Source organism: Chelmon rostratus, chromosome 4 (genome assembly GCF_017976325.1).
Source record: "Chelmon rostratus isolate fCheRos1 chromosome 4, fCheRos1.pri, whole genome shotgun sequence".
Lineage (NCBI taxonomy): Eukaryota > Metazoa > Chordata > Actinopteri > Chaetodontiformes > Chaetodontidae > Chelmon > Chelmon rostratus.
Genome location: NC_055661.1, coordinates 24,289,691 through 24,317,201, shown reverse-complemented (window position 1 = coordinate 24,317,201; position 27,511 = coordinate 24,289,691). Strand labels below are relative to the sequence as shown.

Below are 27,511 nucleotides of genomic sequence, written 5' to 3'. Positions count from 1 at the left end.
CGCTTCCCCGGCATGTGTTGGTGCGTTGGAGCAGGATGATAAGGGGATGCTGCAGATTAAGTTGTCTTGCGGTCACAGATAACATGCAATGCTTTTAAAGCGATAAGGCTTTTATTGCAAACCATTAGAAAGCGCGGGTCTTTAATGTATTTATTGTTTTTGAGGTGCGTTTAAAGAGGCTGAGCTTGGCAGCGCATTTCAAATCAGCTGATGTGAGCCGAAAAAAAGTAAACAATTCAAATTCTAAGAGGCGAATAGATAGCCTGAACTTATTCAGAAACTTACCAAGTAGAAGACAGAAGATGTCGAGCGCTATTAGCAGCTTCTTCTTACTGTTGTCAACACCATTGTTGTTGTTTAACGTGGAGGTTCCTCCGTTCCTTGTCTCTTGGGCCATTGCTTTCTCATACATGTACTTTTGCATTTGAGAAGTCCCCGTTTCAGCTCAAAATCCCACACCACGCGTTAGGTGAAGAAACTCTGTCAGGCTCTCAAGTCCTTCAAAGAAATGTCATGCAACTCAACAGGGGAAAATAAAAAAAACTTCCCAACTCGGACGTCTCGTAAAGTTTCAGATCTGCTGCTGCCTCGAATTTCACTTTAACAGGAAAAAAAACAAAATAAAAAAAGTAGGTGAGTATTTTTTGGTGAGCGGACCCGCGCCACGGACTCAAGGAGGAAAAGTTGTCTGCGCCCGAAATGAATGGAAGCCCGCTCCCCTTTATCGCTCTTGGTTCCAACACTTGGAGTGAGTGAGAATTGCGCTGCGCTCAGACAGCCGCTCTTGTTATATCAATTCTTCTTCTTCTCCTCCTCCCCCTGCTCTCTTCGAGTTCCCCCAGCTCAGCCCTCTTCCCTCTGCTAGCGGTGGGTAATCACCTCCATCCCTGCATGGAAAACTTTCTCAGACTGGAGAACAGGAGGGGGCCGAAGAGCAGAGCGGAGATGCAGCGCCTCCAGTGGTTACGCGTGGTATGACAGGCGCACAACAGGGCGGCAGGCGCGGAGAGAGAGCTTCGTGTTGATAGAGATGGGAATAGAAATAATTATTAGGAAGTAATCATTCCTCATTTTCCAGTATGTTTCATCAGGTCATGATGAACGATTTGTGTTGAAATCTGATTGCGAACAGCTATGACAAATATCACAAATAAGGACATGTTTAAATTGCCATTACATCAAAAGCATGGCAAAGATATTATGTGTCGTTTACCAATACGACACTGTAACTTCATAAATATTGTGCCAGTGCCGATACAAACAATATGCAGAAGTTTAGAATGTATAGTTTTTATTGTCAGTATTCATTTTTCTGGGGAAATGTGCAATGGGGACTTACTGAACAGGGAAAGAACGTAGACAAATTTGCTGACCTATTCAATTCAAATTTGCATTTCAAACATACAAATTTACCAGTGCAAATTCTACTTTGATTGCTCTGATTAGTGAAGCCAGTCATGCGCAATGAGAGTAAACGTTTATCTAAAAGCGTAAGATTTATTGCTTCTTTTCTAACTTTGATAAGAGGAAATTCATGCGCAAGCTCCACAAATGCCTCTCAATTCCAAAGAGGGCTCGATTCTTATGCATAAGACAGGAGCAGAAGCATTTACAAGAGTCATGCGGGACAGTGATAAGTTAAACGTACACTGTCACCTAGTGGTTAAAAGGCGAACAGCTCACCTCAGTCTTGTTTGCAGCTCAACCATCCATTAATTTCACTTTTCAGACCTTTTTAGCCCACTGTGTCCAACAAGTTAATGGAAGATTATCAAGAAATTAACTCTTTTAAATAAAATCTGAGTAGTTAAAAAAAATCTCAGGCTGGCGTGGTAGAGATATGGGTCAACAAAGAGAAGATGACTATGACACTATGTCAATGTGACCTCTGGGAGGAGGAGGACTTTTGGCCTGTACAGATATAGTCACTGCCTTGGCTGTGTTCTTTGCAAAAACAAAACAAAGAACTGCACTTAAGCACAGTTTGAGGTACTTGTACTTGAGTATTTCCATTTTATGCTACTTTACACTGTTACTCCACTAAATTTTAGAGGCAAATGTTGTACTTTTTGCACAACTGCATTTATTTGATAATTTAAGTCCCTAGTTACTTTGCAGATTTACAGTGACAATCAATTCAAAATACAAACTAATAAATTATGATGTATTATTATAATAGGTTAGGCTACCCTGCACTAGGCCGACATAAAGTAACTGAAATTAGCTGCAACATTTATGTGATGAACATATTAATGCATCAATAATTTTAATCCAGTAATAGTTATTATTCTGAAATAGGTCATTCTGCACAGTGGTTGTGTTGGTACTTCAGCTGATGCTCATTTTTTTATATGTCTACATCAGTAAGATTTTGAATGCATGACTTGAATTTGATAAGAGTTTATTTGCACTGATGTGGTGTAAAGTAAAATATCTAATTACTCATTCCACCAGTGCATACAACAGAGACATGGCCTATTATTTATTACCTTAAATACTTAATGTGTTACTCGCTGCATGACAGGCCTTTATTATTATTATTATTTGTTATCTTTTTGTTTCTGAGGGTGAATCATGTATGTTATACTCTGAACACTAAAAAAAGATATGTTTTTTTTTTTACATTAAAATAATTACATCAATCATGCACAGCAGGTAATCTGAATCATCATCACGGCACAGTGGTCTTTAAACGCCAGTGATTTATAATGTGCGTCTTTACGCATAATCTCGGTTTTAGGATAAGTAAATCTTCACTGAGCTATCTGTTGACCTGTCGCACGGTGCCTGTCAGAGTTGGTAATTGGCCGGCGTGAAAACACAACCCCGGGTCGGTGGGAGACACACACGGTGCAGGGCAAACGGCAGAGGCCGCCGTGCTCTCTGAGGGATAATCCCGGGCTTTACAACAGATGCCTGGCCTCCAGAAAAGCAATTACGGATTTTCTGACACTGTTTTCACCGACAGCGCGCGTGCAGCGGGGTCGACTCGTCCGTGGTTCCCCCCTTTCCTCGCGGTGAGAGAAGCGACGTGCCCCGCCCCTCCGGCGCCCCACAGGCAACCAGGCAGCACACCCACCGCACCGAGCGAGCGCAGCCGTCGTTAACGGAGAAGATGGCAGAGCGGCAACAACAGAAACACGAAGGCAGGGTAAAGATCGGCCATTACATCCTCGGCGACACGCTCGGAGTGGGAACATTCGGGAAAGTGAAGAGTTAAGTCATGCTTTTGTGTCATACCGAGCACAATGTGAGCGTTTGCGCCGCTCAGTTGGAGGAATATGAAGTAGTCTCCGTGCCTCCCCTCTCAACTGACAGCGTTGAACTTGCCGGCGGTCCGTGGGCAGTTTGCGTAGCTGTGTGGTTTAACGCCTGCGACAGAAGGGATTTACAGCGTAAATGTGTTCTGAGAATCCGCTCGCTTGAAAGTCAAATTCTTTCACCGAAGCCCCCTGTTTGTAGCCGCCGTTCTCAGCTCTGGCAGGTGTAACCACCTGGAGGACAACAGCCGCAAGGAGATGCACAGTCATACTCACATTGTTAACTGAATAACGCAAACAATGAGGAGTTTGTGTTGCGGTTTCTTTGCCCCGTCTTGCGGTAAAGGACATCTGAGAAGCTCACCGCTTCTCTGAAACCCACCGCGTGAGCTTAACTGACAAAATGTTTATGAACGGTTAAGCTAGTTCGATACGTTATGTCATTGCAAGCTAGCGATAGCGTGTTCAGTGCTCACTGAGTCGGGAAAACCGTTCACAGGCGAAAAGTTTTACCGAAGAGGCCTGTCATGGGATATTATTTCAGCTTTCTTAGCTGGTTTACGGATACTCTGCATGACCTTGTGAGCTTTAACTCCACACTCAAGCCGCCTGTTTCTTACGTGCGTAGCTTCAGAGATGTGTCAGCTTAACGAGCGCGTAAACCCACCTGAACTCATAGCTACATGTTGTAAGGGCATAAATCCTGTATGAGGAAAAATCAGTTTATTCATCCGAGGATGCAGCTAGTAGAATCCAAGCAAAAAAGGGTAAATTCATTTGGTTTTAATACCGAATTGAATCCTCATTTTCTAATGGTAATGGCTTGATAATGATGTTTTGTTTGTGTTAGGCTACTTGCTAAGTGGGAGTTTGACCAGTTCATCCAGCCTTTGTATTAATGCTTGAATATGGGTTTGCAGCAGCAGTGACAGCGTGTGTTCAGAGCCTCAGGCAGGCTGATACTTCCAACTCCCTAGAGAAAGATGGCAGCAAATAAAGCCCAAAAACTTTAAAATACTGTTACAATGAAGCATGCTATTGAGCAGATATCCAAATCTCTGCCATGTCTCAGCACCGTGTGTGTGTTTGTGTGTGTGAGCGCATGTGTGTATATATCTGGGAGTGGGATATTGTCTGTCATACTATGCTTTTATTCTTTCTGTTCTATTTTATTTTGTGAAGCACTTTGTGTTGCATTTTAAATGGATGAAAAGTGCTATGTAAATGAAGTTTGATTGATTGATTGAAATCAAACCTGAACCCATTAGTGCCTCTTTTTTGCTTCTCTTTGGCCATCCATATGTCTTGTACCCAACTGCCTAAGAATGAACCCATTTAGTTTTACTCCGTGCATGTGCATCTGCTTCATATCTGTGTTCTTTTATTTTCAGTTGGCGAGCATCAGCTGACAGGCCATAAAGTGGCTGTGAAGATCCTAAACCGGCAGAAGATCCGCAGCCTCGATGTCGTCGGGAAGATCAAACGGGAGATCCAGAATCTCAAACTGTTCAGACACCCACACATCATCAAGCTGTAAGTGGAGAAAGACTGCTCATCCTTCTGTCAGATTCTCAGCGCCGACAGAGACATCAAGAGATAATGTAATGTGGGCCTTTTGCTCTGATGCGTTCTCTCTGTGTTGTGGCGTGTTTTGCTGGTTCCTGTTTGTTTACTACAGCTGTGCTGTCCTGAGCATGCCCACAGGGCTCCCAGGAGGCAGAACACATACACACACACACACACACACAGCTGGATAAAGAAATCTCTTCTGTTTAGTATAAATCTCAAGTTTATATGTTAGAAGTTGCTGTACATGACTGAGTCTTTGTCCCCATCCAGGTGTCTGGGCTCCGCTTGGGGTTTTGCTTTGACCTTGTGTCACTTCTTTTCCTTCGGTCTCCCTGGCCTCTTTCTCCTTGACAGTCCATGTCTCTCTGTGTCTCTCAACAATCTGTGTTATTTTTAGGCCAGGGTTAGGGTTAGCCCACTCACACTGTCACACTGCAAGCTATGGCAGATATGTGAGCGCTCCTGTCTGCAGTGCTGTGGAACACGCTCTCACAGAAATATACATTCACAAACACAGGCACAAGCACACATGCTTTATTTGTTACAGACAACAGGCATGAATACTGGACTCAGCCATGCAGACTTTGTGTGATGTATTAGCCCTGTTTGTAAAATGCCCCTTAAAGACTTTCACTGTTTATAATTCCTAGAATCTATGTGTGTGTTTGCCAGTGCCGGCTGCGTTGGGCTACACCCGCCTCGACAGGAATTGATTGTGATGAAGTGCAGAATCTCCCAGAAGCAACCATTCATGAGATTGGGCCTGAATTTTAATATACCCGACCTTTATTAAAATAATGCATACACTCAGCAGCCATATATCACATCTTAGCCTCACCTTTCTGCACTCTTGTTTATGTGTCTTTATTCTGTGCATGCCTTGAAGTCAATAAATTTGAATTAGAGTAGGATAAATAAATTATATTTACATTGACAGGCTGTAGTGTCAGTTAATGTGCAGTAAGTTCATGACAGTACTTTGTGTTTCAGGTACCAGGTGATAAGTACACCCACAGATTTCTTCATGGTCATGGAGTACGTGTCTGGAGGTGAGCTGTTTGACTACATCTGCAAACATGGACGGGTAAGACCCCATCTGTTAATTGCCTGATATGTTGATAGTCCTCATCCATCACTGAGGTCACTGCATCAACAGAAGTTATTAGTCCACTGGCAACTGCAGCCTAGATTGGATAAACAGTAACAGTGTTGGGAAGCAGCAGCTGGTGCAGTGTGTATTACCACCTTTAAATAAACACCAATTAAGGGCTTATTTATTATTGGTACTTGGTAGTTGTTATGGTGACCAAGTAAGACAAGTAAAAATCATCACAGTCTTAGGACTGTGATGATTTTTTTGAAGATATGTCGCATAAGAGCATTTATTTCTTAACTTTCTGAATGTATTCTTACATCAAAATACCCTCTTTATGCTCATTGTTAAACTGCAATTATCCCCATCACTAATAAATATTTGCTGTTTTCCTGCTTTAGATTCTGTTGCAATCTTCCAAGTGATGTGATTTATAGTTAATGAGTCACAGAAATGTATTTGATGACAGTGCTCCCACACGCCATGACTGCTCCACTATTCTAACTGAGAACTATTTTAACGTCCAATTTACTCAGTTTTTTGCGATTCAAAGATTTGAGTGTAGCATGGTATAATACACACACACACACACACACACACACACACACACACACACACACACACACACACACACACACACACACACACACATACCCATTCATGTTTTTACTTCTATACTTGTGCAGACCCACAATGACATAATGCCTTCCCCAGCCCCTTATCTTAACCTTCACAACTAAATGCATACTCCTAACCCTAAATCTAATTCTAACCTAACCCTTAAAATCAAATCTGAATCCTCAAACAGCCTTTTGAAGGTCTTTCTAAAAGTCTAAAAGGCCGAAATGTCTCACTTTCCAAAAATGTCCTTACTCCCAAATCTGAAACTGGTTCTCACAAAGATAGCTGTACATGTACGGACAGATACTCATGTGTAGACATATTCCTCTGGGTGTTTTTTATTTTTAAAAGAATAATCCTACTTGAACTTTATCTGGGCCCAGAGCCATAGCAACCGCATGACCAACCCTGAATATGAGAAATTTGTTCTAAACAAAACACCACATAACCTTCACCATTGTTTTGGCACATGTGCTACAGGCCAGTTTCTGAGCTTGTTCTGTAGCACTCTGTCTCACATTCACACAGTTACACGCTTTTATCTCACAGAAATACTCAGCACAGCCGCAGTCATGTCCATTCACATTTTGTCTTCCAGGTGGAGGACACAGAAGCTCGCCGTCTTTTCCAGCAGATCATCTCAGCTGTTGACTACTGCCACAGGCACATGGTGGTCCACAGAGACCTCAAACCGGAGAACGTACTGCTGGATGCCAGCAAGAACGCCAAGATAGCTGACTTTGGTAGGAAGAGAAAAGACAGAAGGAATGACTTGGCAGAAGAATTGTTGTGGAATTTAAGAGGAGAGAAAGCATAACCGAACATAACTGATTAAACTCTATTCATCAGGGAATAAAGAAGACAAAAATGCAGAGTTTGTGGCAGAGCTGAGTGAATTACCAAGAGTTCTATGAAGTGTAATTACACACTAAATTAAACACTGGTAAAATGTGTGAAATCAGCATCATCACACCTGTTAGCCTCATTACTAAATGAGAAAGAATTTCATGCTGAACGCAGTTTCTTGTCCGCTGTGGCGTAATTGTTCAAGCTGATTGGTTAAGACACTGTGTGCCTGATGCAATACGACCATGAAAGAGAGAAATATTTTCAAAAACACAGGAAGGCCCTTGTGTGCAGCAGGGTGTGTGGGGTGGAGAGAGGTCCCCTAGCAACGGCCAGGTCTCATATCATGTCTGGCAGGAAGCTTTGAGGCCCGGTGTCATCTGATAGGGAAGGAATCGTTGGGGTGCGGCAGGGGTGTACAGCGGGAGAAGTGTTTTGGCTGAGAGCAACTGACACTGCTGAGCAGCAAGAGGGAGTGTTAAGGGAACAGGGATAAAAGATAAAGAGAAGGTCAGTACATCACAGAGCGTCTGGTGTTCAGCGTTTGACTGTGGGCCTGGCAGGCAAAGAGAGGCTCATCCAATTAGATGAGCTTTGTGTTCAGAGCTTAGAGTTGTGGAGGGTAAAGGAGGATAAAGATATCAGCTGTGTCCACAGTGTTTACCTCTCACCCTCCCTGTGCCGGGCCATGCTTAATTTAACCAGTGTGTGTCAAAGGATCAATAGCAATAATGATAATAGAGGATTGACACATCAGTCTGTGTTACTGTCAGAGTTAAGACTGAAGGGTATTGATATGTCTTGTGTTTGGCCAACAGGTCTGTCAAACATGATGTCAGATGGGGAGTTTCTGCGGACGAGCTGTGGCTCACCTAACTACGCTGCTCCCGAGGTCATCTCAGGAAGGTGTGTGATGACAATTATTTAGTCACATTAAGCACCAATAGCTTTCGGAAGAAATTAGTCACCTTCCAGAAAATAACCTTTAAAGGTGCCTTGTTAAGCTTCCTCGCAAACAAACATGTTACATTTGGTGCCTGAAACGCACTCGGTGTCTAAGAACTCTTTCCTCATAACATATTTGCAAACCCCATTTTTTACGTATTTTAAATTGTGCATTGTTTACATCCACAATAATTATCTTAACATCTTCTTCTTTCCGCCTCAGTGCTGCGTTTCTTGGTGCATTACCGCCACCTGTAGATCAGTGAATTACTGTACAACCAATGGAAGAAGTGTGCTCATGTGCCTGCACGATTCTAACAAAATAGGTACCGACCTGTAAAAAAAATAAGATACGTAGCACATAGAGGTCAAAAACTCCACAGGAATGAATTTCACATTATCTGCAACAAAGCCATAAATAAAATGTAATAAAAACTAGTCTTTTTGCTTGAGCTAAACACAAAAAATGGACTTGGTGCTAATTGTCACTTTTACATTGCTATATTGTGTTATAAAGAAGTCAATGTTTATAGATTAAAGCTGTATATTCCAAGTTAAAAGTTAAAGAAGTGCTGGTTGCTTTTCCAGTGGACCTACAAGAGGGACACACTGGATGCAGATCTTTTTGTCACATGTCCCATCTTCTTCAGGCTCTATGCAGGCCCAGAGGTGGACATCTGGAGCTGTGGGGTGATCCTGTACGCCCTGCTGTGCGGCACTCTGCCCTTTGATGATGAGCATGTCCCCACGCTGTTCAAGAAGATCAGGGGAGGCGTCTTCTACATCCCAGAGTACCTGACTCGCTCTGTGGCCTCGCTGCTCATGCTCATGCTGCAGGTTGACCCTCTAAAGAGAGCCACCATCAAAGACATCAGGTGCTCACCCTGCTCTTACAGAAGCCTCCTTCATCTCCTGGGCTTTTACATTTTCTTTATTCGCAGCTTTTTTCACTGCCCTCACTACTTTACCTACAACTCAAGTGAACAGACATACAACAGTGTGTCTCCTGTTGTCTTATTGCTGGCCCTGTCCCCCATCTGTTGTGACATTACACAAACAGTCTCCTGTGTTTGACAACGGTAATCACCAGTAGGTTTGGCTTCATAGTAAAGAATAACTTGACAGTAGTTGACTGAAATTTCTCTTCTCTATCAGGGAACACGAGTGGTTTAAGCAGGACCTGCCAGGCTACCTGTTCCCTGAGGACCCCTCGTACGATGCTACAGTCCTGGATGAGGAGGCCGTGAGGGAAGTGTGTGACAAGTTTGAATGCACTGAGTCCGAGGTTGTGTCCAGCCTTTACAGCGGGAATCCACAGGTACACATACATTCACAATTCTTTAAGGAATAATGAGTGTTTTCTTTGTTCGTTAAACTGTGACTGTTGTAATGTTTAATTTATACCTCACAAGGTTATGTATGTATGTATGTACAGTATGTATGTTTTTATATATTTCTGGGGATGTCTTTGAGGTCATAATTTTCCTACAGGATCACTTGGCTGTCAAACAATTTTTATTGTCTTTTGTGGCAATTTTCAATCATGCTATCGATAATAGCCAAGAGGCTAACATTAGAGTTGCTGCAGGTTTCAGTAGTCTGAAGCTCTGTCCTTACGATTAGTGGATTATCTCCTAAATCTTCAGTTGACTCTCCACCCTCCCTCTGTGGATGCAGGATCAACTAGCAGTAGCCTACCACCTTATAATAGACAACCGGCGCATCATGACCCAGGCCAGCGAGTTCTACTTGGCGTCCAGTCCTCCCCAGGGCTCCTTCATTGAAGAAGGAATGCCGCTGCCCCCCGGGGTCAAACCCCACCCAGAGAGGATGCCTCCGCTCCTGGCCGACAGCCCCAAGTCTCGTTGTCCTCTGGATGCTCTCAACACCACCCGACCCAAACCTCTGGCAGTGAAGAAGGCTAAGTGGCACCTCGGCATCAGGAGTCAGAGCAGACCCTATGATATCATGGCTGAAGTGTACAGGGCTATGAGGCAACTCAGCTTTGACTGGAAGGTAGTAGGATGTGTCTCACACATACACATACGCATACAGTGCATACATATGTCAACATACGAACTAGCTTGTCCATTATTTTGTGCTGTAGGTGGTGAACCCATATCATCTGCGAGTACGGAGGAAGAATCCAGTGACGGGAAACCTGGTGAAAATGAGCCTGCAGCTATACCAGGTGGACAACAGATCGTACCTCCTTGACTTCAAGAGCATCGATGGTTAGTGATAGACTAAACTGACTTTTTAGAATTTCTAATTTGGAATTAATACACCACTGCAAAACAAATTCATATCGTAAATTCTGTTTTATTGTGCATTGTGTATGGTTCTATCATAGTGCAGGTGCAAAGCTGGTGAGTTCCAGTACTCTGCAGTTCAGTTTGTCCTCCCCCCAGTTTCTTGCATCTAAAATCTGCTTTCGCTGAGCTGGTGGAGTTGGAACAGCTGAGGTGGTGTTTATGCAGATCAGGTGGCAGAGTGCACTTTTGGTACTTGTTTTAGCATAAAAATTACACTTGCATTTCAGCCTGTGCAGGTCACTTAGAAATGCTTTTTTAAAGTTCTTTCATGTATGTTTAGTTGCATCTCTTTCAACTTTATTTTTAAATCTGATTTGAATACACATCAAGACACATGTGCACATAGACCTTATACATAAGCTTTTCTGTACACAAAATTACACAAAACTGGATATTCCACACAGGTCATGTCTGTGAATTAAATTTGGAAATGCAGCCTTTGGAGAATTTACAACCACGATTCCAAGAAAGTTGTGTTGCTTATTAAAACATAAAAAATAATAAATCAGAATGTGTGCACATGATTGGATAAAGGACGTTGGCACGTGGGCTCAGGAACACTTTGTAAAACCGTTTTTGGTGTTGGTGGCAGCACAGTTCTTATAATAATATAACTGTATAAAGCGTATGACTCTATGAATTACTCTTCTATCGAATGATGACGCTACTATCCCCTGCTCATGTGACCCCTCCAGATGACATCATCGAGGCGGTGGGCTTTAAATCGGGTTCGTCCACTCCTCAGAGGTCGGGCTCCACGGCCGGTCTCCACAGACCCAGACTGAGCATCGACTCGGCAAGCCCAGCGATTGATCTGCCCCAGCTCAGCTCCTCTCTGCCGGGGTCTCTGTCCGGTAGCTCCCCCCAGCTCACCCCACGTCAAGGATCGCACACCATGGACTTCTTTGAAATGTGTGCCAGTCTGATCACCACGCTGGCACGCTGAGACCTGTTGACCTCCTAACCCTCGCTGTGACCTGGATGTCAGTGGGGAGTTTTAAGCCAATTGCTGATCTGGGATGTGGGGAGTGTAGATGTTTGGAGTGACTTCCTCTTTCTGTCTCCTCTCTATCTCTGTTCCAGTTTTATTGCACTGGAAGGGTGAATGGAAATGTGAGCAATGCCTGTCACCTCAGATTAAGGAGACATAGAGAGGAAGAAAGGCAGATTAATAGCTTCTTTTTTTCTTCTTTTGACACAGTCCTCGGGTCAGAGTTGTCCCGTTTAAACATCAGGCCACAGCTTGTGAAAACTGATCCTGGGACGGGAATCTGAACTAGTGGAGGCCAGTAAAGGTCAAGTTCACCGTCACTCCTCCCACAAATACCTTCAATCTATTACCAACTGCTGAAAAGTCATCACCCACCATAACACTTAATGGCGGGATGTCCTGCTGAGTTTTCCCCAGACACTGATCAGAGGTCAGTTTTGCTTCTTCTCTTATGCTTTTGTTTAAGGCGCAGGTTGTTAAAACTGACAGTAAATCTATGTCTGCGGGAACATTGACACAAGTAAAATTTGATTTCAGGTTTTATATGGTTTGTAAAGAAACAGCTTTTGTTATTCATGTATATTATATTTATATTACAATCATATTATGTAGCTGAAAAGGTTGACAAAGGTATACCAAATAACAGACTTTATACACCTTAAAGAAGATAATTATTATTTAGATACCAGAACCATATTTATTTTTGAAAGATTGTTTTGTAGGCGCTGTAGTTATATTATTTAAGCACAGCATCAACATAGTTTTATCCTGATTTTGAGTAGTGTAGAAGATTAATGAGCCTAGAAAGACAGCAGGATAGTAGGAGGATAACACTCTGCATGGATCTGACTGTGTCCTGCATTTAGTGTTGAAGCACCGATGCACACCGTCTCACATGAGCTTTCATGATCACCCTATGACCTGACAGAAGTGGACTGTCTCGATGCATTTCAAAGATGCTGTACATATGTTTTTTTTACCATTGTTACACATTCAGTAACTGTCACAAATATGCAACACACAGACTCCTTGACATAGTTGAGTAACTGTTAATGTGCTGTACACATGTACATCACACATGCATGTACAGAACATGATTTAAAAAAAAACAAACACGCCGCTTATATCTGAAAAAAGACATACGCCTTGTGCTGTTTGTAATGGAGTTTGTGGGGATTTTTAGGGCTACCTAAAAATTAAGTAATTAACTATTTTCATTGTTAAAATGTGAATAAACAGCAAATGTCTAGCAGAAATTGGTGCCCAATCCTTAACGTGAGGTCTTCAGTTTGATTTTCTCCGACCAACCGTACCATAACCCACATATAATACTGAGCAAAACTCAAGCAAATCAAAATTTACCTGATAAATTAAATCTACATTACTACCAATCGTAGTAGCAGTAAATGTAAGCAGCCCTGTATCCACGATGAGAAGTGAAACACGATAATGGCAGATTCATGTGAGACGGTGTGTGTGTGTGTGTTTGTGCTGCAGGACACTATAAGCCACAGAAACCTTTTCTCCAGTTGCCTTAAAGAATGCAACACAGTAATTTCTTTGCATATGTTCAAGGAGAGTGCGTGCATGAGCCAGTGTGTGTAACGGAGATGAGATGTCACGTGACTGCCATGTTTTCCTTCCGAATTGACAGATCTTTGCGGTGGTTTGTGAGATTGTTGGGACAAAGGTCAAAACATGATGTGTTGGTGTCTTGGAGCTGCTGTCTCTCTGTGTGTGTGTATCTCCTGTTTAGTCTTTGTCGTCTGTTTAGTCTGCACTTCTAAACTGTTTGCAGATTTACTGTTTTGTTGTGTCACACTCTTGTGTGGATACTTTACTGTACCTGTTGTTCCTGGTCCTACGTTTTCATGAGTGGCGTTCTTATTTTTCTAAACGTTCTGCATTGTCCTGTCAGATCGTACCAGAGGTGGGCTGTCAGACATTATTGTGTGGAAATCTTTTCTGACTGAATGTGAAGTGAAAGCTGGTGCTGCTTAGACGAATCCTCCCGTCTGTCTTTCTCACCCTGACTGTTTGTTTCTGGTTTTTAACGCAGTGTTGTTTAGATGGTGAGCGCTGGACTGTTGCCTGTCTGCTGCTCAGTAAAACACAGTGGTTGGGTGGGCAGCACGTTTAGATTGGTGTCACATATAGGAAACCCCAAAATGGCCAATATTCTCATTATTATAGTGTTGTATTCACAGGCTTGGAGAAAGCGACTGGCAGAAAGGCAAGGAGGCCGGGATTAGTGCTAAAACAGTTATGAAAAATACCAATTTTTTTTTCTTATTTTATAGATTTCGTATAAAATAAAAGTGATAACATTTCATAATAATGGGGAGAACCTGGCCATGTTGGAGTTTCAAACACATTGGTCTTGATCACGACCATTTTTACCGCAATGTTCTTCACTGAATATTGGACCTACAATAATTTGATGTGGACTGAGGTTCGAGTTTGTTACTCTACATGCTTCTAACGGTTGCATCATATTTGAAATTGATTCATTTTTGCCTTACGGGAGCAGTGCGAAAGCTTTAGGTTGAACTGGTGAAAGCCACATCCTCGGTTACTCTGCCGAAACCCTTTATTACATGTAGTCTGTTTTTATGTCCTGTGTTGGGTTGCCTTTCCTGTCTGACGGCTCATACGCCACTGAACACAGTCTGATGTCGGGGAGAAACTCTGCTCCCTGCTGCAGCACACATGCAACTGCACACACAGCTTTGTAAACACTTACCCGTGTTCCTCAGTCAGCCCTCGATATTACACTCTAGCTCTGTGTCCTAAATGACTTGTCCGTGTATAGTGAGCTACTTCAGCCACATCAGGATCACATCTGGTACGTTATGCATTTATTCCCAATTCTGCTGCTTGTGACAACAATATCAAACACTGATCAAAGTGCACTATCTTGCAGAGGTTATGGGTCATATTTAAAAGCCCCTGATATAACCAGTATTTACTGTCTGATGTACTACTGTACCATTACAACTGTATGCAACTACCAGTGGCATGTTAGTCATGTAAACTCTAATCTGTGTTCAGAGCTGGGAAACACATGCCAGAGGGCCTAATCAAACACAGACTCTCCATGTTGTACCAAAGTGAGTATTTTTTACAGCAAAGCTGTGCTCTTTGTGTATCTGTGGGGTTCTTACGATTGGTGTAACCTTAAATACCCCCATGTATGTTGTGTGGGTGTGATATGTGTGTGTGCACACTGATCATTGTGAAAGAATGTATATAAGGGTGTGTGTGTTGTGCATACGTGTGTGTGAATGTGACAGTGTGTTTCAACTGTCTCTCCTTGTGTCTCTGTCCGATTGGGGTTTGGATTTCTCTTGTTATGCACTGCATGATATTGCTGTTATGATTTGCACTTTAATGAGTATTTATTGAAAAACAATAAACATATAAAAGGAAAACATCTTTGTGCTAAAGGCTTTGTCAAATTGAACACGTTACAGAAACACACCCATCACAGGATTATTTTGGTGTTTTTTTTTCTCCAGATAAAAACGCACCCTCAGATGTCAACAATATTTTACATGAGAATGGCTCCAGGTGATCATCTCACTACTTTCTCTTTCTGTAATACTTATTATTCATCAGCTTGAGAGGAAGAAAGGTGATGGCACCTCCCAGACATCTGCTCCATAAAAATGGAAGAAAGAAAATAAGTTTATGGATGGTGCTTCCCTCCAGAAGGCGCAGCTCTGACCAATACACAGCAGCAGTAGCAGAAATCTAGATTACGCTCCATGCTGCTGTTCATTGGTATGCCATTAAAGATGACTGTATGAACCTAACATGCTAAAATTAAACCTGCGTTGAAATTCTACAACATGAGTAGTTACATAAGCACTTCTATAGTCTATGATGATCCGTAACAAAATAATGATGGTAAATAAAGTAGAAAAAGATGATGCACAAAAAAGCACAATAACGCAAACACTTAAGAAAAAAAACTGACTAATATCAGGTAACTATTGAAGGTGGTCTTAGATGCACCTGTTGAAGAAGACATAGCAGGAAATTAATGACGTCTTGTGGGGTACAGCTGGCTGCACAAAGGCTTTTTATCACTGCTGATGACCAAACTGAAAAATGTGTGAAGCCTTTGTTCATTGCTTAAGTTTATCAGCTGTATTGCTGTTTACTCCTTTGCTACCAACACTGTAAACTGGTAACAAGTGTGTGCTGTAGGACGCTAATTTCATCCGACCCTTGAGGCTGCTGTATGTAGATAAATATTCCGACACTGATAACTGGAGCTCTGAGAACTGTGCTCTCTGCGGATTAGTGGTGGATCCTGAGGAACGACCTGGTACATGAAAGACTATTAATTACTGCCAACATGGATGCAAATGTTGAGTAAACAATTCTCCCTGTTTTTCACGTGCTTGTTCCCACTGTGTATTTCCTCAGGGCGCTGTCTCAACCTGAAAAGTACCTGAGAAACATCTACATTTTCCATTGTTCCACCGCTTTAAATAGATTTGGCTTTCTGGAACTTGCACATGAAGTGTGTGATTTTCCCTACAAGAGTCGCCAGGGTCAAAGTACCAAGAAAGCCTCTGCGTGTCTGCAGTTCGTGAGTTCTCTCCTGGGATCAGCAGATCACCTTGATCCAAGGCTCAGAGTCAGTCCACCAGGCAAACCGTCCCTCGCTGGTTTCACAGCGAGCGCGTCGGGAAAAGTTCTGGTTGCTGGTGACGGTTCTGGAGACGATGCAGAAATCCTCTTGTCTTCCTCCTCTTGTACTCTTCACACCGATCCATGAATGCAGTCACCGGGTAAAAAAAGATCATAGTCAAGAAGATGCAGTTGCTGTCACAGTATGAGGTGACTGGCCGAGTCACAGCGCGAAGAATAACACCACAGACAAATCCTGTTCCCTCTGCGTGGCTGCTCTTTGTTCTGCAGTTACAAACAGGAAAACGTGTCAGTGTGTAAAACGCACAGTGATGAGGAGTGAAGAGTCCAGGTGATTCATCCTCACCTTGTTTTATGAGAATTACTCCACTGCCTCGTCAGCGTACAGGTCAGGAGGAGGTAAAATGAGCACATCAGATTCATCAAAATCAAATTCCTTTCCTGAACTAGGCCTGCGGAAGAGCAGATTTGAAAAGAATTCAGTCTCTCCCAAAGCATGTCCCCCATGAGCAGGCGTACAGTACGCAGGTGCTGCCATGTTGCCTGCTGTGACCTCATTTTCACCTGGAATATGACACCATTGATAAATGTGAAAGGCACATTAGAGGAAGTCACAGGCTCATTCTACCACCGAGACAAGAGTCAGCTTAACTTCCTGGTCGGGTAAAACACTCACTCTTTTCATGGCCAGCCACCCGTTCCGGGCAAAAAAGGAGCAAAGGTGTCTGACTACAGGTTACTCAACATGTTCGGCATTTTTCTGCGTGTGTGTGTGTTTTACTTACAGGTGGACTGATTCTGCATTCACAAGCACAGGACCTGAGATGGAAACAAATTCCATATATCAAACTCTTCAAACACTGACGGATGGATAAATTGATTTTTCATTTATTTAACTTATGCTATTAAGTTTTCACAATAAACTGCATCAATGAAATAATCATGTTGGACATTCTACATGCATTATTTATGTCACATCACATAGTTACTATATATCATTTACACAGTATGTTATTTACAATACCATACAAGACTTCTATATAGTTTTTCTAGATTTTAGGATCTGGCATCACTTACTTGTCTCTGGTTCAGTGCTGCTGTAAAAAAGAAGGGAAAGCAAGAATGAAAACCCTCTTTTTGTGTGTGTGTGTGTGTGTGTGTGTGTGTGTAGCAGATGCACAGGTTTGTTTCCTACCGGAGTTCTGGCTCCACAGGTTTAGGTGAATGGAAAAATGTGGCCAACTTCTGAAGTGCTTCATGTCTTGCTCTGATAAAAACAAACACATATATACTATAAACTCACACTCTGCTTGTGTGTGTTCGACTGTAAGAATAAAGCTGGAAACTCACTGGATATGTGGGCCATCTGCACTGATGTCGCTGTGGCTGTGCTGGTGGTTTAGGCTAATGTCCTGGGTTCCTAGAAAGAAAGTAATGCACTTTCATGACGCTCACCCACTGCGCAGCATTCATTACACCACAATGACGACAGGTAATCTTGAATGAAGTCACAAAACCTCGCTTTTATTCTCACTTCCTGTTTACACAACCTGCTCGTGTCATGAGTCACATGTGCTTCAGCATTCACAGAATGCAAACAGGGCTGAGAGGCCAGCAAGTCTTTAAAATGGGAAAGTTTCATGATTTCAGCAGCTTTGAAACTGGTGCCTGACAAATAGTTATGGTGCAACATGAAAAAAGTTAAAATATATGAATGGATTTTTTGTTACAGCTCATATTTTTCTTTAGATTCTAATACTGTTGGTGCTTTGATCAGCAATGATAAACAACAAATGGAAAAAAAAAAAGAAATTGCATAATTTCCCCTGTCCTGACCTGCAGACAGCAGGCTCAAGACTTGGTGCTAACAATAATAACTGTAATCGAAGGGATCTAAAGATGTTTACAGTATCTTTTGTCTGTTCTATCTGCACACACCCATTAAGATAACAGCATGGTGGAGATACATGACAAATGCATGTGTCACGCTGTTTGTGTAGCACAGAACAGATGAGAATAACGTGACCATATTGTGACAACACTGACAGGCCTTCAGTCACTTTGAAGAAACATTTGTCATAAATAAGGATCCTTATTTTTATTTTCATCTTTACCGTTTTTTTACCTAGAATTTATTATTTCATTCTGTGGTTTTCTGTGTTTTATTTACCATCTTATTTTCCATTCATGTTTCATCTGTTTTTATGTCCATTCTGTCTTTTTCCATGTTAAGCACTCACTTGGTGCATGTGATTTCTTTCTTGTGAAGCACTTTGAGCTGCAATTCGTGTATGAAAAGTGCTACACAAATAAAGCTTATTGTTATTATTATTATTATAAAGCCACAGAGTTGAAATGGAGTTACTAGAGACGTCTTACCCATCTCTGGCATTGAGAGTGTCCTGCTGTGGCTCCTGCAGAGGAAAAGACATTGACAAGGCAAAGCATTGGTCTGAAGAAAAATAAAAATTTCACGAAGCAGACGTCAGTGTCACTGCTGCTGAAAACTCGCTATCTCAACAAGTAGCTCAAGTCAGAACTGAACAATTCAGCCACGTAGATTCAGGCTGGCATGGACTTACACTGGAGCCAGTGGATTTTCAGGGGCGGGCGAGAGGGGCTCCTCGTCGTCCCCGGTCCACTCCTCGCTGTCGTCTGTGACTGAACACATCAACATCAAACCGCTGCAGGAAAAGGTCAAATATATTCTGTTATTATGAAGAGGAAGAGGAGGATACTTACAGCTTTCTGCTGAGAGTGGATATCGGTTCGAGGCCCTGAGAAAAGGAGGCACAATCAGCCGTGAGTCGGCCTGTTAACGTCACACTTCAGTGAATAAAGAGCGAGAAGCTGCGTGCGCACACACACACCTGCTCCCCGTGCTGATCACCTCCGCCTCGACTGGATTGCTGTTGCTCTTGTGGATGCTTGCAGCCCTCTTTCCCAGCTCCAGCATCTCCTTGATGTCCAGCTCCACGTGGTCCACCGCGACATACCCGTCTGGAACAAAGAGAGAGTAGGTGATCCGCGATGAGCGACTACAGCCGCGTGTCTCCAATCTAATTCTCTTCCAATGGCCGTTCACTCACAGTTGTTGCTGCTGTCTCTGGCCAGCCACTTCCCTTTGGGACAGTTGGTTGTTCGGATGATGCTGATGATGTCCCCGCTCTTGACGGGCAGATCGTTCTTACGCCCCTTGGTCGTCACTGTCACTTTGGCCTCATACATGGCGTCCTCTTGTCCTGTGATCTAACGAACGCAGCGGCAGGTTGACACCACGCATTCACCCGTGTGTACATGCAGTACGAACTTGTAAAAACCTAAAGGAGGTAATGCTTTGGTGCTTGCTGGCTCTTGCAGGACACTTAATGGAGCTGAACCATCGTTAATGTTACTCCTGTGCTTTTCCTGCTATGACAGGTCAAAATGTCTGCTGCGATGATGTATGCATTGCACTAAAAATGGATTTTTTGCATTAAACTGATGCTGCAGCACCTGACGTTTTTGTTCAGCGCGCACTCTCATTTGAACTTTTGGTTTCTACCAAACCCTGAGGGAAATATCTGGCTCTTTAGCTGCCAAATGCTCCGCTGTCTTCCACAAACGCTGCACCAGCTAGTGCCTAACTTCGACTGTCTGCAGTTTGGTGCTCGGCAGCTAGTTTTAGATCTTTTTTTTTTTTTTTTTTAGCAGGAACACTTGCCTGCAGCCAAAAACAATGATATGAGAGCAGTGCGGGTGGCTGCACGTCCAGAACGAATGAAAGATGCTAAAATCATTGCCATACTTAACTTATTGTTCAGTCTTTTTTTGGACTTTTGTCCTAGGCGAGCTGTGTCCTTTTTTTCCTGAGTACGATATTTAAATCTGAGTCAAATTCACACATACGTGGCCAATAAAGCCGATTCTGATGATCTTTTTGAAATGCTTCTGCAGAGTTGGATGAAAATTGTCTGCTGAGCAGCCCTGATTATACAGTAATCATGTGATATCAAAATATTTATCATAGCTGCTTTAATTAAATATACTCGGTAGTTGTGTTATCTTTGTGATGTTAATTAGAAGATTGGCTGTTCTCTGATAACTACAATCCTTCCGTTTGGCCTCAGCCATCGTGGCCTCAGGGCGGGATCCTGGAGAACGTCGTGTTTCTTTGCTCTAATGTGGCGACAGCGGACTGCAGAAGAAGAGAATATCACCAACGATGGAACAATGTTTGCTCAGATTATTCTGAGGCTGCACATGTTGCTCAGCTCAACTCTTCCACTGGGAGGAATGAATCCAGACAGGTTTGTATGCCAAGACACACACACACACCGCCCTCCCCCCGCTGCTCCCTCGCCTCCTGCACCTCCCTTCCCCCGTCGAAGTAACGCCACTCACTTTAAACTTCTTCTTAAGCTCGCTCTCCTTCTTTTCCCTCTCTTTCTGCTCCTTCTTTTCCCTCTCCTGCTTCTCCTTCAGCTCCTTCTTCTCCTTCTCCAGGCGCTGCTTCTCTTTCTTCTTCAGCTCTTTCTCATCCGGCCCCTCTGCAGCGGCCTTCTTGTCGCTCCTGCGGACAAGAGAACGGGGGGGAATATCATCTTGTTTGAAAGGGACTCCTCGCCGCATGTTAAAACGGCAGAGGACATTATGAGGGAGACAAAGGCGGGCCGAACTCTCTCATCGCTAACGGTGTCTGGGGGGATAATCGAGATAAAAGGAGAAGTGGGTCAAAAAATAAGGCCTTACTTGCCGAACCTGCCCGTCTTGCTCTTCTCTTCACTCTGTAAACACCAGCAAAGAGATAAGGCATTACTCAATTTGCAGTAAATCACAAGAATCTCTGACAGAAGGGAAAAGCTGGTTTTAATTTGAAAAGTGACGTACTGTTTCCGGTGGCGCTTCGGCGTACGGATCTGTGGGAAACAACACAGTTTTTAAAAGGTGTAAAACAGCATCATAGCATTTAGTTTTGATACAATCCTAAAGATAGTATCACACAAGATAACATGCTGCATGTATTTATAATGCTGCCATTTATCATAATTTCATGCAAAATAACTGCACTTATTTGTGCTTATATTCTAACAGTAATTCAAGTTTATCTTAACAGGATATATGAAATATTTAGAATGAGTTTAATGTGACACTTCATGCAGGCGCTATCATTCGGCCAAATACAGAGAGCATAATGTTTGATAAGTGATGTGATGTGACTGATTATGTCTGGCGTTCTGACGTCTCATCGCTGATGTCTTATCTGTGAGGAGGAGGAGGCCTTACTCTTTGGTGGTCCTTTGCGTTTCTTGCCGCCGTTGCCTTTCTTTTTGGTGTTAGACGTGATGGCCTCATACACGTTTTCTGTGCTCTCGCAGACGCCGTTGTCGACTTGAGCTTGTAGCCTGGGCGAGTCAGAGGGAAGGACAGACAGGACGCTCTCAAGATGCGAACAAGTGTTTTAAAGCAAAGAGAGTCGGGTTGTTCACGTCTCTTACCCTGCCTGTGCTGGGTATTCCTGGGAGATGGGGAAGGAGGATTCTGGTAGCACAGGTTCTTGGTCTCCAAATGCTCCATCAGCTCCTGGAATATTCATCCCGTTGCTGTAAAAGTCTGGCAGGTTCTGTCCGTCTGGAGTATCTGGACCTGTGTACTCCTCATTCCCCCACTCTGACACCGGCAGCTCTGGAGTATCTGAAGATACATTGTCAAACTCCGGCACATTTGTGGTGTCGGCCTCTAAGAATTCGGTAGGAGCAGGGATCTCTGTAGATGAGGGGAAACACAATGTGAGAGTATTAGAGGAGAGTATCGAGTGTGGTTTCACAAAGTTTTTAGATACCAACGATGGCCACACCGTTATCTTCCAGAAGAGGAGGAGGGATGAAATCATTGGGGTTGACAGAACGTCTGTCTGGCTTCTCTGGAGCAGGGTGCAGAGAAGGAAGTTCTGGGAGGACCTTCCTGGGTGGAGGAGGTGGAACCAGCAACAGCTCTGGGACTGGGTCCGGCCCCTCCTCGGCGATACCTTCCAACACTGGAGAGGCTTGCCCTGCAAAGAATTACATCCTGTTAATGCATGAGTGCATCACGATTAGACTCTTGTACCGTCTGAGGCTCGTTTTGATGTTTTCTGGTTGCACGCTAAAATGCACCAAACGGTAGAACACTAAAAACTTCAGCTGGAACACCTGAAGGAAGTTTCACAGAAAGGCAGAGGAGGCGAACGCAAGAAGAGCAGAAGAAACCAAACCAGTCAAACACTCTGTGGAAGTTGTTGTCATATTACCCTGCAGAGCGGAGATAATGCAATTACAAGTGAGAAATCAGCACAGCTGAAGGGACCAACGCACGGCAGACCTCACTTCAAAAACCTGTTCAAGTCTTCTTTGTGTCGGTTCTGTAACTTTGGGTTTTGAAGGCACTTCTTTTAATTTAATCTTCTTAAGCACTCTGTTCTAGAAAGGTAGGAATGCAATTCAATTACACTCCTTTTCGTCCTTACAATGCAAAATATACCCACACTGCATTCAAACTGAGCCTTAAAATGTCATCTTTCTGCTTTGCACAGCAGGAAGCTGTAAAAATAATTTAGACTCTTCAACAACCATCTTGAATTATTTGCCTTATAAAAAAATGCTTCTCTACTGAGAGTTATCAGAAATATAAAGTGTCTTACTTTAATATAACGTGACCTGAAACAGTAAATGACATGAGGTTGTTGTAAATGAAGTGACCGTGCACACAGCAGCAGGCTCACTTCTCATCGTCAGTGTAACAGTGTTTGTCACTGCAGGACTGGGTCACAGTGACGGACACTGTCACTCCTGTCACTGCTCCGCCTCCCATCATTGCTGACATTCCTCTGCAGCTCTGCCCTGCCTGCTGCTCAGTTGTTTCTGGCACGTAAGAGGAATGCCAGGGCCGTTCTTGTTCTTGCTGTGTACCTTTAAAGCTGCTTCTCCTAATTAACACCTGAGGAAACCCTGCGACACGCACCATATGCTACACTTTTTCCCTTATCGATGAAAGCCCCATGCGGGCAGAGGATGTTCTGCAGCTGCACCGCATCAACATCAATCATGTCCAGAAAAAAGCAAGAAGCAGAGAGGAGAGGAGAGCTGATCGGACCAGACTTACGGTGGTCGAAGCCGTTAACTTGGGCCGGTTTCAGGACGGCGTTCCCTGCCCGGTCCTCATAGTCGATGGGTGGGAGCTGTGGGTGAGAGGTGGTGGGACTCTGGCTGGGGGGAGTTGGGGGAAGCTCCTCTGACATTGGGGTGATGGAGTAGGGTGTGGTGGGGTTTTTTGTCGGGCTGAAAACAGATGAATTATAAGATGTTACAGTATAAATCAAATCTAAATTCTGCCATCACTTGAACAATGCTTCCCAACTTGTGCGTGCTGTTTACCTGGTGGTCTTCCTGCGGGCCTTCTCCAGTGCATTGAAGATCCTCTGGTCACATGGTGGAGTCTTCTTCCCTGGGCTCATGTCCTCCGCCCTCTCCAGAGCCAGGAGGGCTGAGATCGGACGCTCGGCTTTAGGAGACGGAAGGTCTATGACCGGAGGAGGGGGTGTCTCCATGATGTCTACAGCCTCTATTCCAATGTCAGGCTCAGGAGGTGATGGAGAGGGAGTGTAGGCCACTGGGGGAGGACCAGGGACGGCACGACTGGGTGGAGGTGTTGAGAGGGCGCTGGGTGGACTTTGAATGATTTCATTTTGGTCAGCAGGCCAAGAAACAGGCAGAGCAGGAGTTTCTATCTCTGGTGGGGTTTCACTCTCTGGGGTTGGGACTGCAGGAGGTGGGACGTCAGGAATAAAGGCAGGGGGTGGAGTGAAGTCAGGAGCGGCAGGGATAGTGGGGGGTGGGGTAATTTCCACTGCAGCACTGGAGTCAGGTAAGGTGGGGATGTTTGGTAGAAGGGCTTTTGGCTCTGGGATTTGAGGCTCTGGTGGTGCGTCACTGGGTATCGGGATAAGCGGAGCTGGTCCAGGATCACCTGAGCTGGGGGCATCCAGGATGGGATCAGCCGAGACCTCGCGTGAATCTTTCTTTGACAACTTCTTGAAACCCAGGAAGCCTTTCTTGCTAGTCGTTGGGGCTTTATGTGGAGGGGTGGCCGGCACCAGCTCTGCAGTGCTCTCCTTCTGTGCGACAGGGAGCACCAGTGGGAACTTCCTGTCTTTCCCGCTCTCTTTCTTCTGCTTCTGATCCGGATCCTCGTCAAGCTTCTCTTTGCTTCCACTTGTCTTGCCTTTACTCTTTTTCAGCTTCCCTTCGCTTGTGTCTTTCTGGATGAGTGGCTTTTTGCTGTCCTTCTTCGCATCCTTGAAGACCACTCTGGGGGCAACCGGCGTCTTCCCCTCCAGGGTCTGGTTGATGGAGGTGAGCAGGGAGGGGCGTGCTCCTGCGGGGACATAGTGAGTGGGGCTCTGGGGAGGAGGGACAACCTTTGGTTTCTCTGGGAGAGCAGGTTTGATCTTGGGTTGCTTCAGGAGGATGTCTGTATCTTGGAACTTGGCCCTCAGGGCCTGAAAGTCCATCGTGTCCTCCTGTTGAAAGGATCATACAATGCAATAACCTGAAGTACAATATCAGGAAAATACCTGAGTTATACGTGCACCTGATGTTGTCTGAGGTTAGAAAAACTTGTCACTTTATGTTAAAGACAGCGTGACGATAAGATGAAGAATGAAATCATGGAGAGTCATCACCCTCCACAACCCAGAGGTGGTTTTGTGTTTACTCCGTTTGCATGTGTATTAGTCACTCTGCACAGGTGAATAGAGAAAGTAGGCGGACCTGATTTGTAGCCTCAATCCTCAATCAGGAGGGTTTCAACAAACACACACACACACACACACACACAGGACATAAGAGGCTCAGATTTGTATAAGAAATGTAGCTGTTAAAACAATGACTCTATTCACCTCACAGACTGACTGAGACACAGCTCATTAAAGATTCACATGACAGGAAGCAGACTTACACCTGTTAACGCAACAAAAATGTCACAACAATTACCTGCATTGTACATATAATGTATCAGATTGTCGTCAGAGACTCTTCGCGGAAGGATTTGAAGATGATAAAGGTTAACGTACCTGATCCATTGTTTCTAATTATCCACCGAAACGACGAAAGCCTTCTTCCTCAAATCAGTGAACTCCAGCGAATGTCTTCTTCAGCCTCTCATTGTGTGTCCAATGAAAAGACACCATTAACTGAAAAAAAAAAAAAAAAAAGCCAACACTTTCACCGACCTGCGCAAACTCTGATCCAGAGGACTGTGCGTCCCATGCGCTCCGGAGATGGTTTCAGCGGAGGAATGAGGCTGAGTAGGAATACTCGCACTCATCATTAGAAGACAGTCCCTCTCGTCAAACGGGTCTGTCATTTAACGCAACACTCTGACTCTCTGCAGCACCTCGATTTTTTTTTTTTATCCCTCAGGAATGTCGCCCGGCTGGCAGCGCGCGGAGCCTGTGCGCAAAATCTGAGTCACTGTCATGTAACCCGGAGTTGTTGTTCATAAAACTGTTACATTTTCACCACACAGGAAATCAGGTGAACCCCCCCCCCGTTTGAAAAATCAGTGCTCGCTGCGGCTGTGAGCAGGTGTGCTCTTGCAGGTAATGCGCCTTTAGATGCGGGGTCTACCTGCCTGGAGGTTAAATTGAATCTTGAGGGTAAACGCAGAGGAAAAGGAAACACAAGAGGTCGGTCAGCATTCCAGGTTTGTTACACACAATACAAAAGTATTTAAGCAGGCATTTGTAATATGACATACATATAGCGCAGGCTACAGGCGCTCAGCTGTGAGGGATAGTCTGCCTTCATGCCAGCCTGAGCTTGCACTGACAGGTGTGTCAGGGAGTCACCTCAAATAAGAAATGGTCGTTTGTCATTGTGTAACTCAGATGCCTATGTTTCAGGCCACATGACAGATTTGGTGTTTAACTGTGTATGAGAGGACTGCAGACCTGTTTATTTGGTTGATTAGTCAACATAAACCAACTGGTCTGGTCAGTGCAGAGAAATGAGATGAAACTTAAAGGCTCGGTGCTGCAAAAAGACACTTTCTCACTCGGTCATGGTTGTGTCCAGTCATGCAGTTTTTTCCATTTTCATTGTGCATTGAAAAGCATGTAAATATCTAAAAAAAAAAATCAATTTATCTTTCCAAAAATAATGTGCCGGATATCCTGAGCAATCCAGACTTCACTGTTGACAGATTTCACAGAAGAAATAGTCCCAAAGTAAAGTGCTGACAGTGAGGATTGTGGATTATCCGGTAAGTGCGACAGTGGTTTCTTTTCTTTCTTTCTTTTTTTTTTTTTGGAAAGGCACACTGCTGTCAAATGCAATTTTTCAATACTATAAGCAGCAAGAACAAGATTCCATTCACCTCCACAATATGTGGGCGGTGGAAAAGACCTCAGAGCTGAATATTTCAAAACCTCAACAGGTAAAAGTGAAAGAAATGCCTGGACGGATGCCGCTGAGCATCAGTGAGAAGCTGTCTGATGTGCGATTTGGGTGAACTAGCCCCTTAAGAACAGTAGTTTCAGTTTATCCTGTAAAATATGAACTTAACAAAGTGTATCAAAGTTGCTGTGGTGTGCTTCCCTTTTCCATTTGAAGGGGGGAGAAAGTAAGAGGAAGCAGGCCGTAGTCCTTGTTTTGCAGTCGGTCGCTAATAAAGCTTATGACAGCTTGCATTAGAGGCTGCCAGTGTAGCAGAATGTGACAGGCCATTAAAGGCGTGTTAAATTACAACAAAATACTGTGGCGCTCGCTTTACACTAACTAAAGACTCAGTGGGGGTCACCTCTGCCAGGCACACACCATTAGGCTCGCTCTCTCTCACACACACAAACCCAGACACATACACACACATCAGTCATTTGGGATGTGTTTATTTGTAACAGTAATACATGGTGGAATACGTAAATCAAGAGAAAACCAAAAAATCATCTAAAAACCCACTGTAGAATGTCATATTCATAAAGATAAAAATAATGTGTCAATTTACATTAAGAAACTGTTAGCTGAGGTAAAGTTAAAATAGGTCTAGAAATGTTATGTACTCAAACAGCAACGTTTCCCTTTTTATTTCAGCTTCTTTGCTCGTCTTCTAGTCGTCAAATTTTTAAGTTAATCAACATCATAGTCCAAAAGAGTTCTCAAGTGACATGGGGACTCTGGCCATAAAACAGGGGGTC

The 27,511-nt window shown here is 43.8% G+C and overlaps 3 protein-coding genes across 8 annotated transcripts in view; 1 reads left to right on the top strand and 2 right to left on the bottom strand.

The window, feature by feature from the left end:
• The window catches only part of plpp3 (phospholipid phosphatase 3), a 29,266-nt gene extending 28,412 nt beyond the window's left edge, over positions 1-854 (bottom strand). Inside the window, exon 1 of one of the 2 annotated variants that reach the window (XM_041935532.1) lies at positions 286-854. In XM_041935532.1, coding sequence (XP_041791466.1) covers positions 286-424 — 139 coding nt within the window. In that variant the 5' untranslated portion in view covers positions 425-854. The remainder of the gene's footprint in view (positions 1-285) is intronic. The other variant, XM_041935531.1, reaches the window with a different exon arrangement.
• Positions 855-3,115: 2,261 nt separating this feature from the next.
• Positions 3,116-15,073, top strand: prkaa2 (protein kinase, AMP-activated, alpha 2 catalytic subunit). Of its 4 annotated transcripts, XM_041935528.1 has the most exons (10): positions 3,116-3,215; positions 4,652-4,793; positions 5,820-5,913; positions 7,142-7,286; positions 8,208-8,295; positions 8,985-9,209; positions 9,490-9,652; positions 10,012-10,350; positions 10,442-10,568; positions 11,345-15,073. In XM_041935528.1, the coding sequence occupies exons 1-10, from the start codon at positions 3,116-3,118 to the stop codon at positions 11,593-11,595; spliced, it is 1,674 nt and encodes a 557-aa protein (XP_041791462.1). In that variant the 3' UTR covers positions 11,596-15,073. The 4 variants fall into 4 exon arrangements, 3 of the variants coding, with proteins under 3 accessions (XP_041791462.1, XP_041791463.1, XP_041791464.1); XM_041935529.1 differs by lacking the exon at positions 3,116-3,215 and having other exon boundaries at positions 4,768-4,793; positions 5,820-5,878; XR_006006799.1 differs by lacking the exons at positions 9,490-9,652; positions 10,012-10,350; positions 10,442-10,568; positions 11,345-15,073 and adding an exon at positions 8,558-8,660 and having other exon boundaries at positions 8,985-9,073.
• Positions 15,074-15,113: 40 nt separating this feature from the next.
• LOC121605566 (FYN-binding protein 1) lies at positions 15,114-25,512 on the bottom strand. 2 transcript variants are annotated; one of them, XM_041935526.1, is made up of 20 exons: positions 25,391-25,512; positions 23,694-24,838; positions 23,422-23,597; positions 22,139-22,333; positions 21,780-22,047; positions 21,568-21,686; positions 21,172-21,200; positions 21,034-21,068; positions 20,686-20,854; positions 19,392-19,551; positions 19,173-19,302; positions 19,045-19,079; positions 18,885-18,963; positions 18,682-18,716; positions 17,653-17,722; positions 17,498-17,569; positions 17,380-17,399; positions 17,088-17,121; positions 16,649-16,754; positions 15,114-16,566 (listed from the first exon to the last, which is right to left on the bottom strand). In XM_041935526.1, exons 1-19 carry the CDS (start codon positions 25,397-25,399, stop codon positions 16,664-16,666), a joined length of 2,871 nt encoding a protein of 956 aa, XP_041791460.1. In that variant the 5' UTR covers positions 25,400-25,512; the 3' UTR covers positions 15,114-16,566; positions 16,649-16,663. The 2 variants fall into 2 exon arrangements, with proteins under 2 accessions (XP_041791460.1, XP_041791461.1); XM_041935527.1 differs by having other exon boundaries at positions 17,380-17,396.
• Between the last annotated feature and the right edge of the window lie 1,999 nt (positions 25,513-27,511).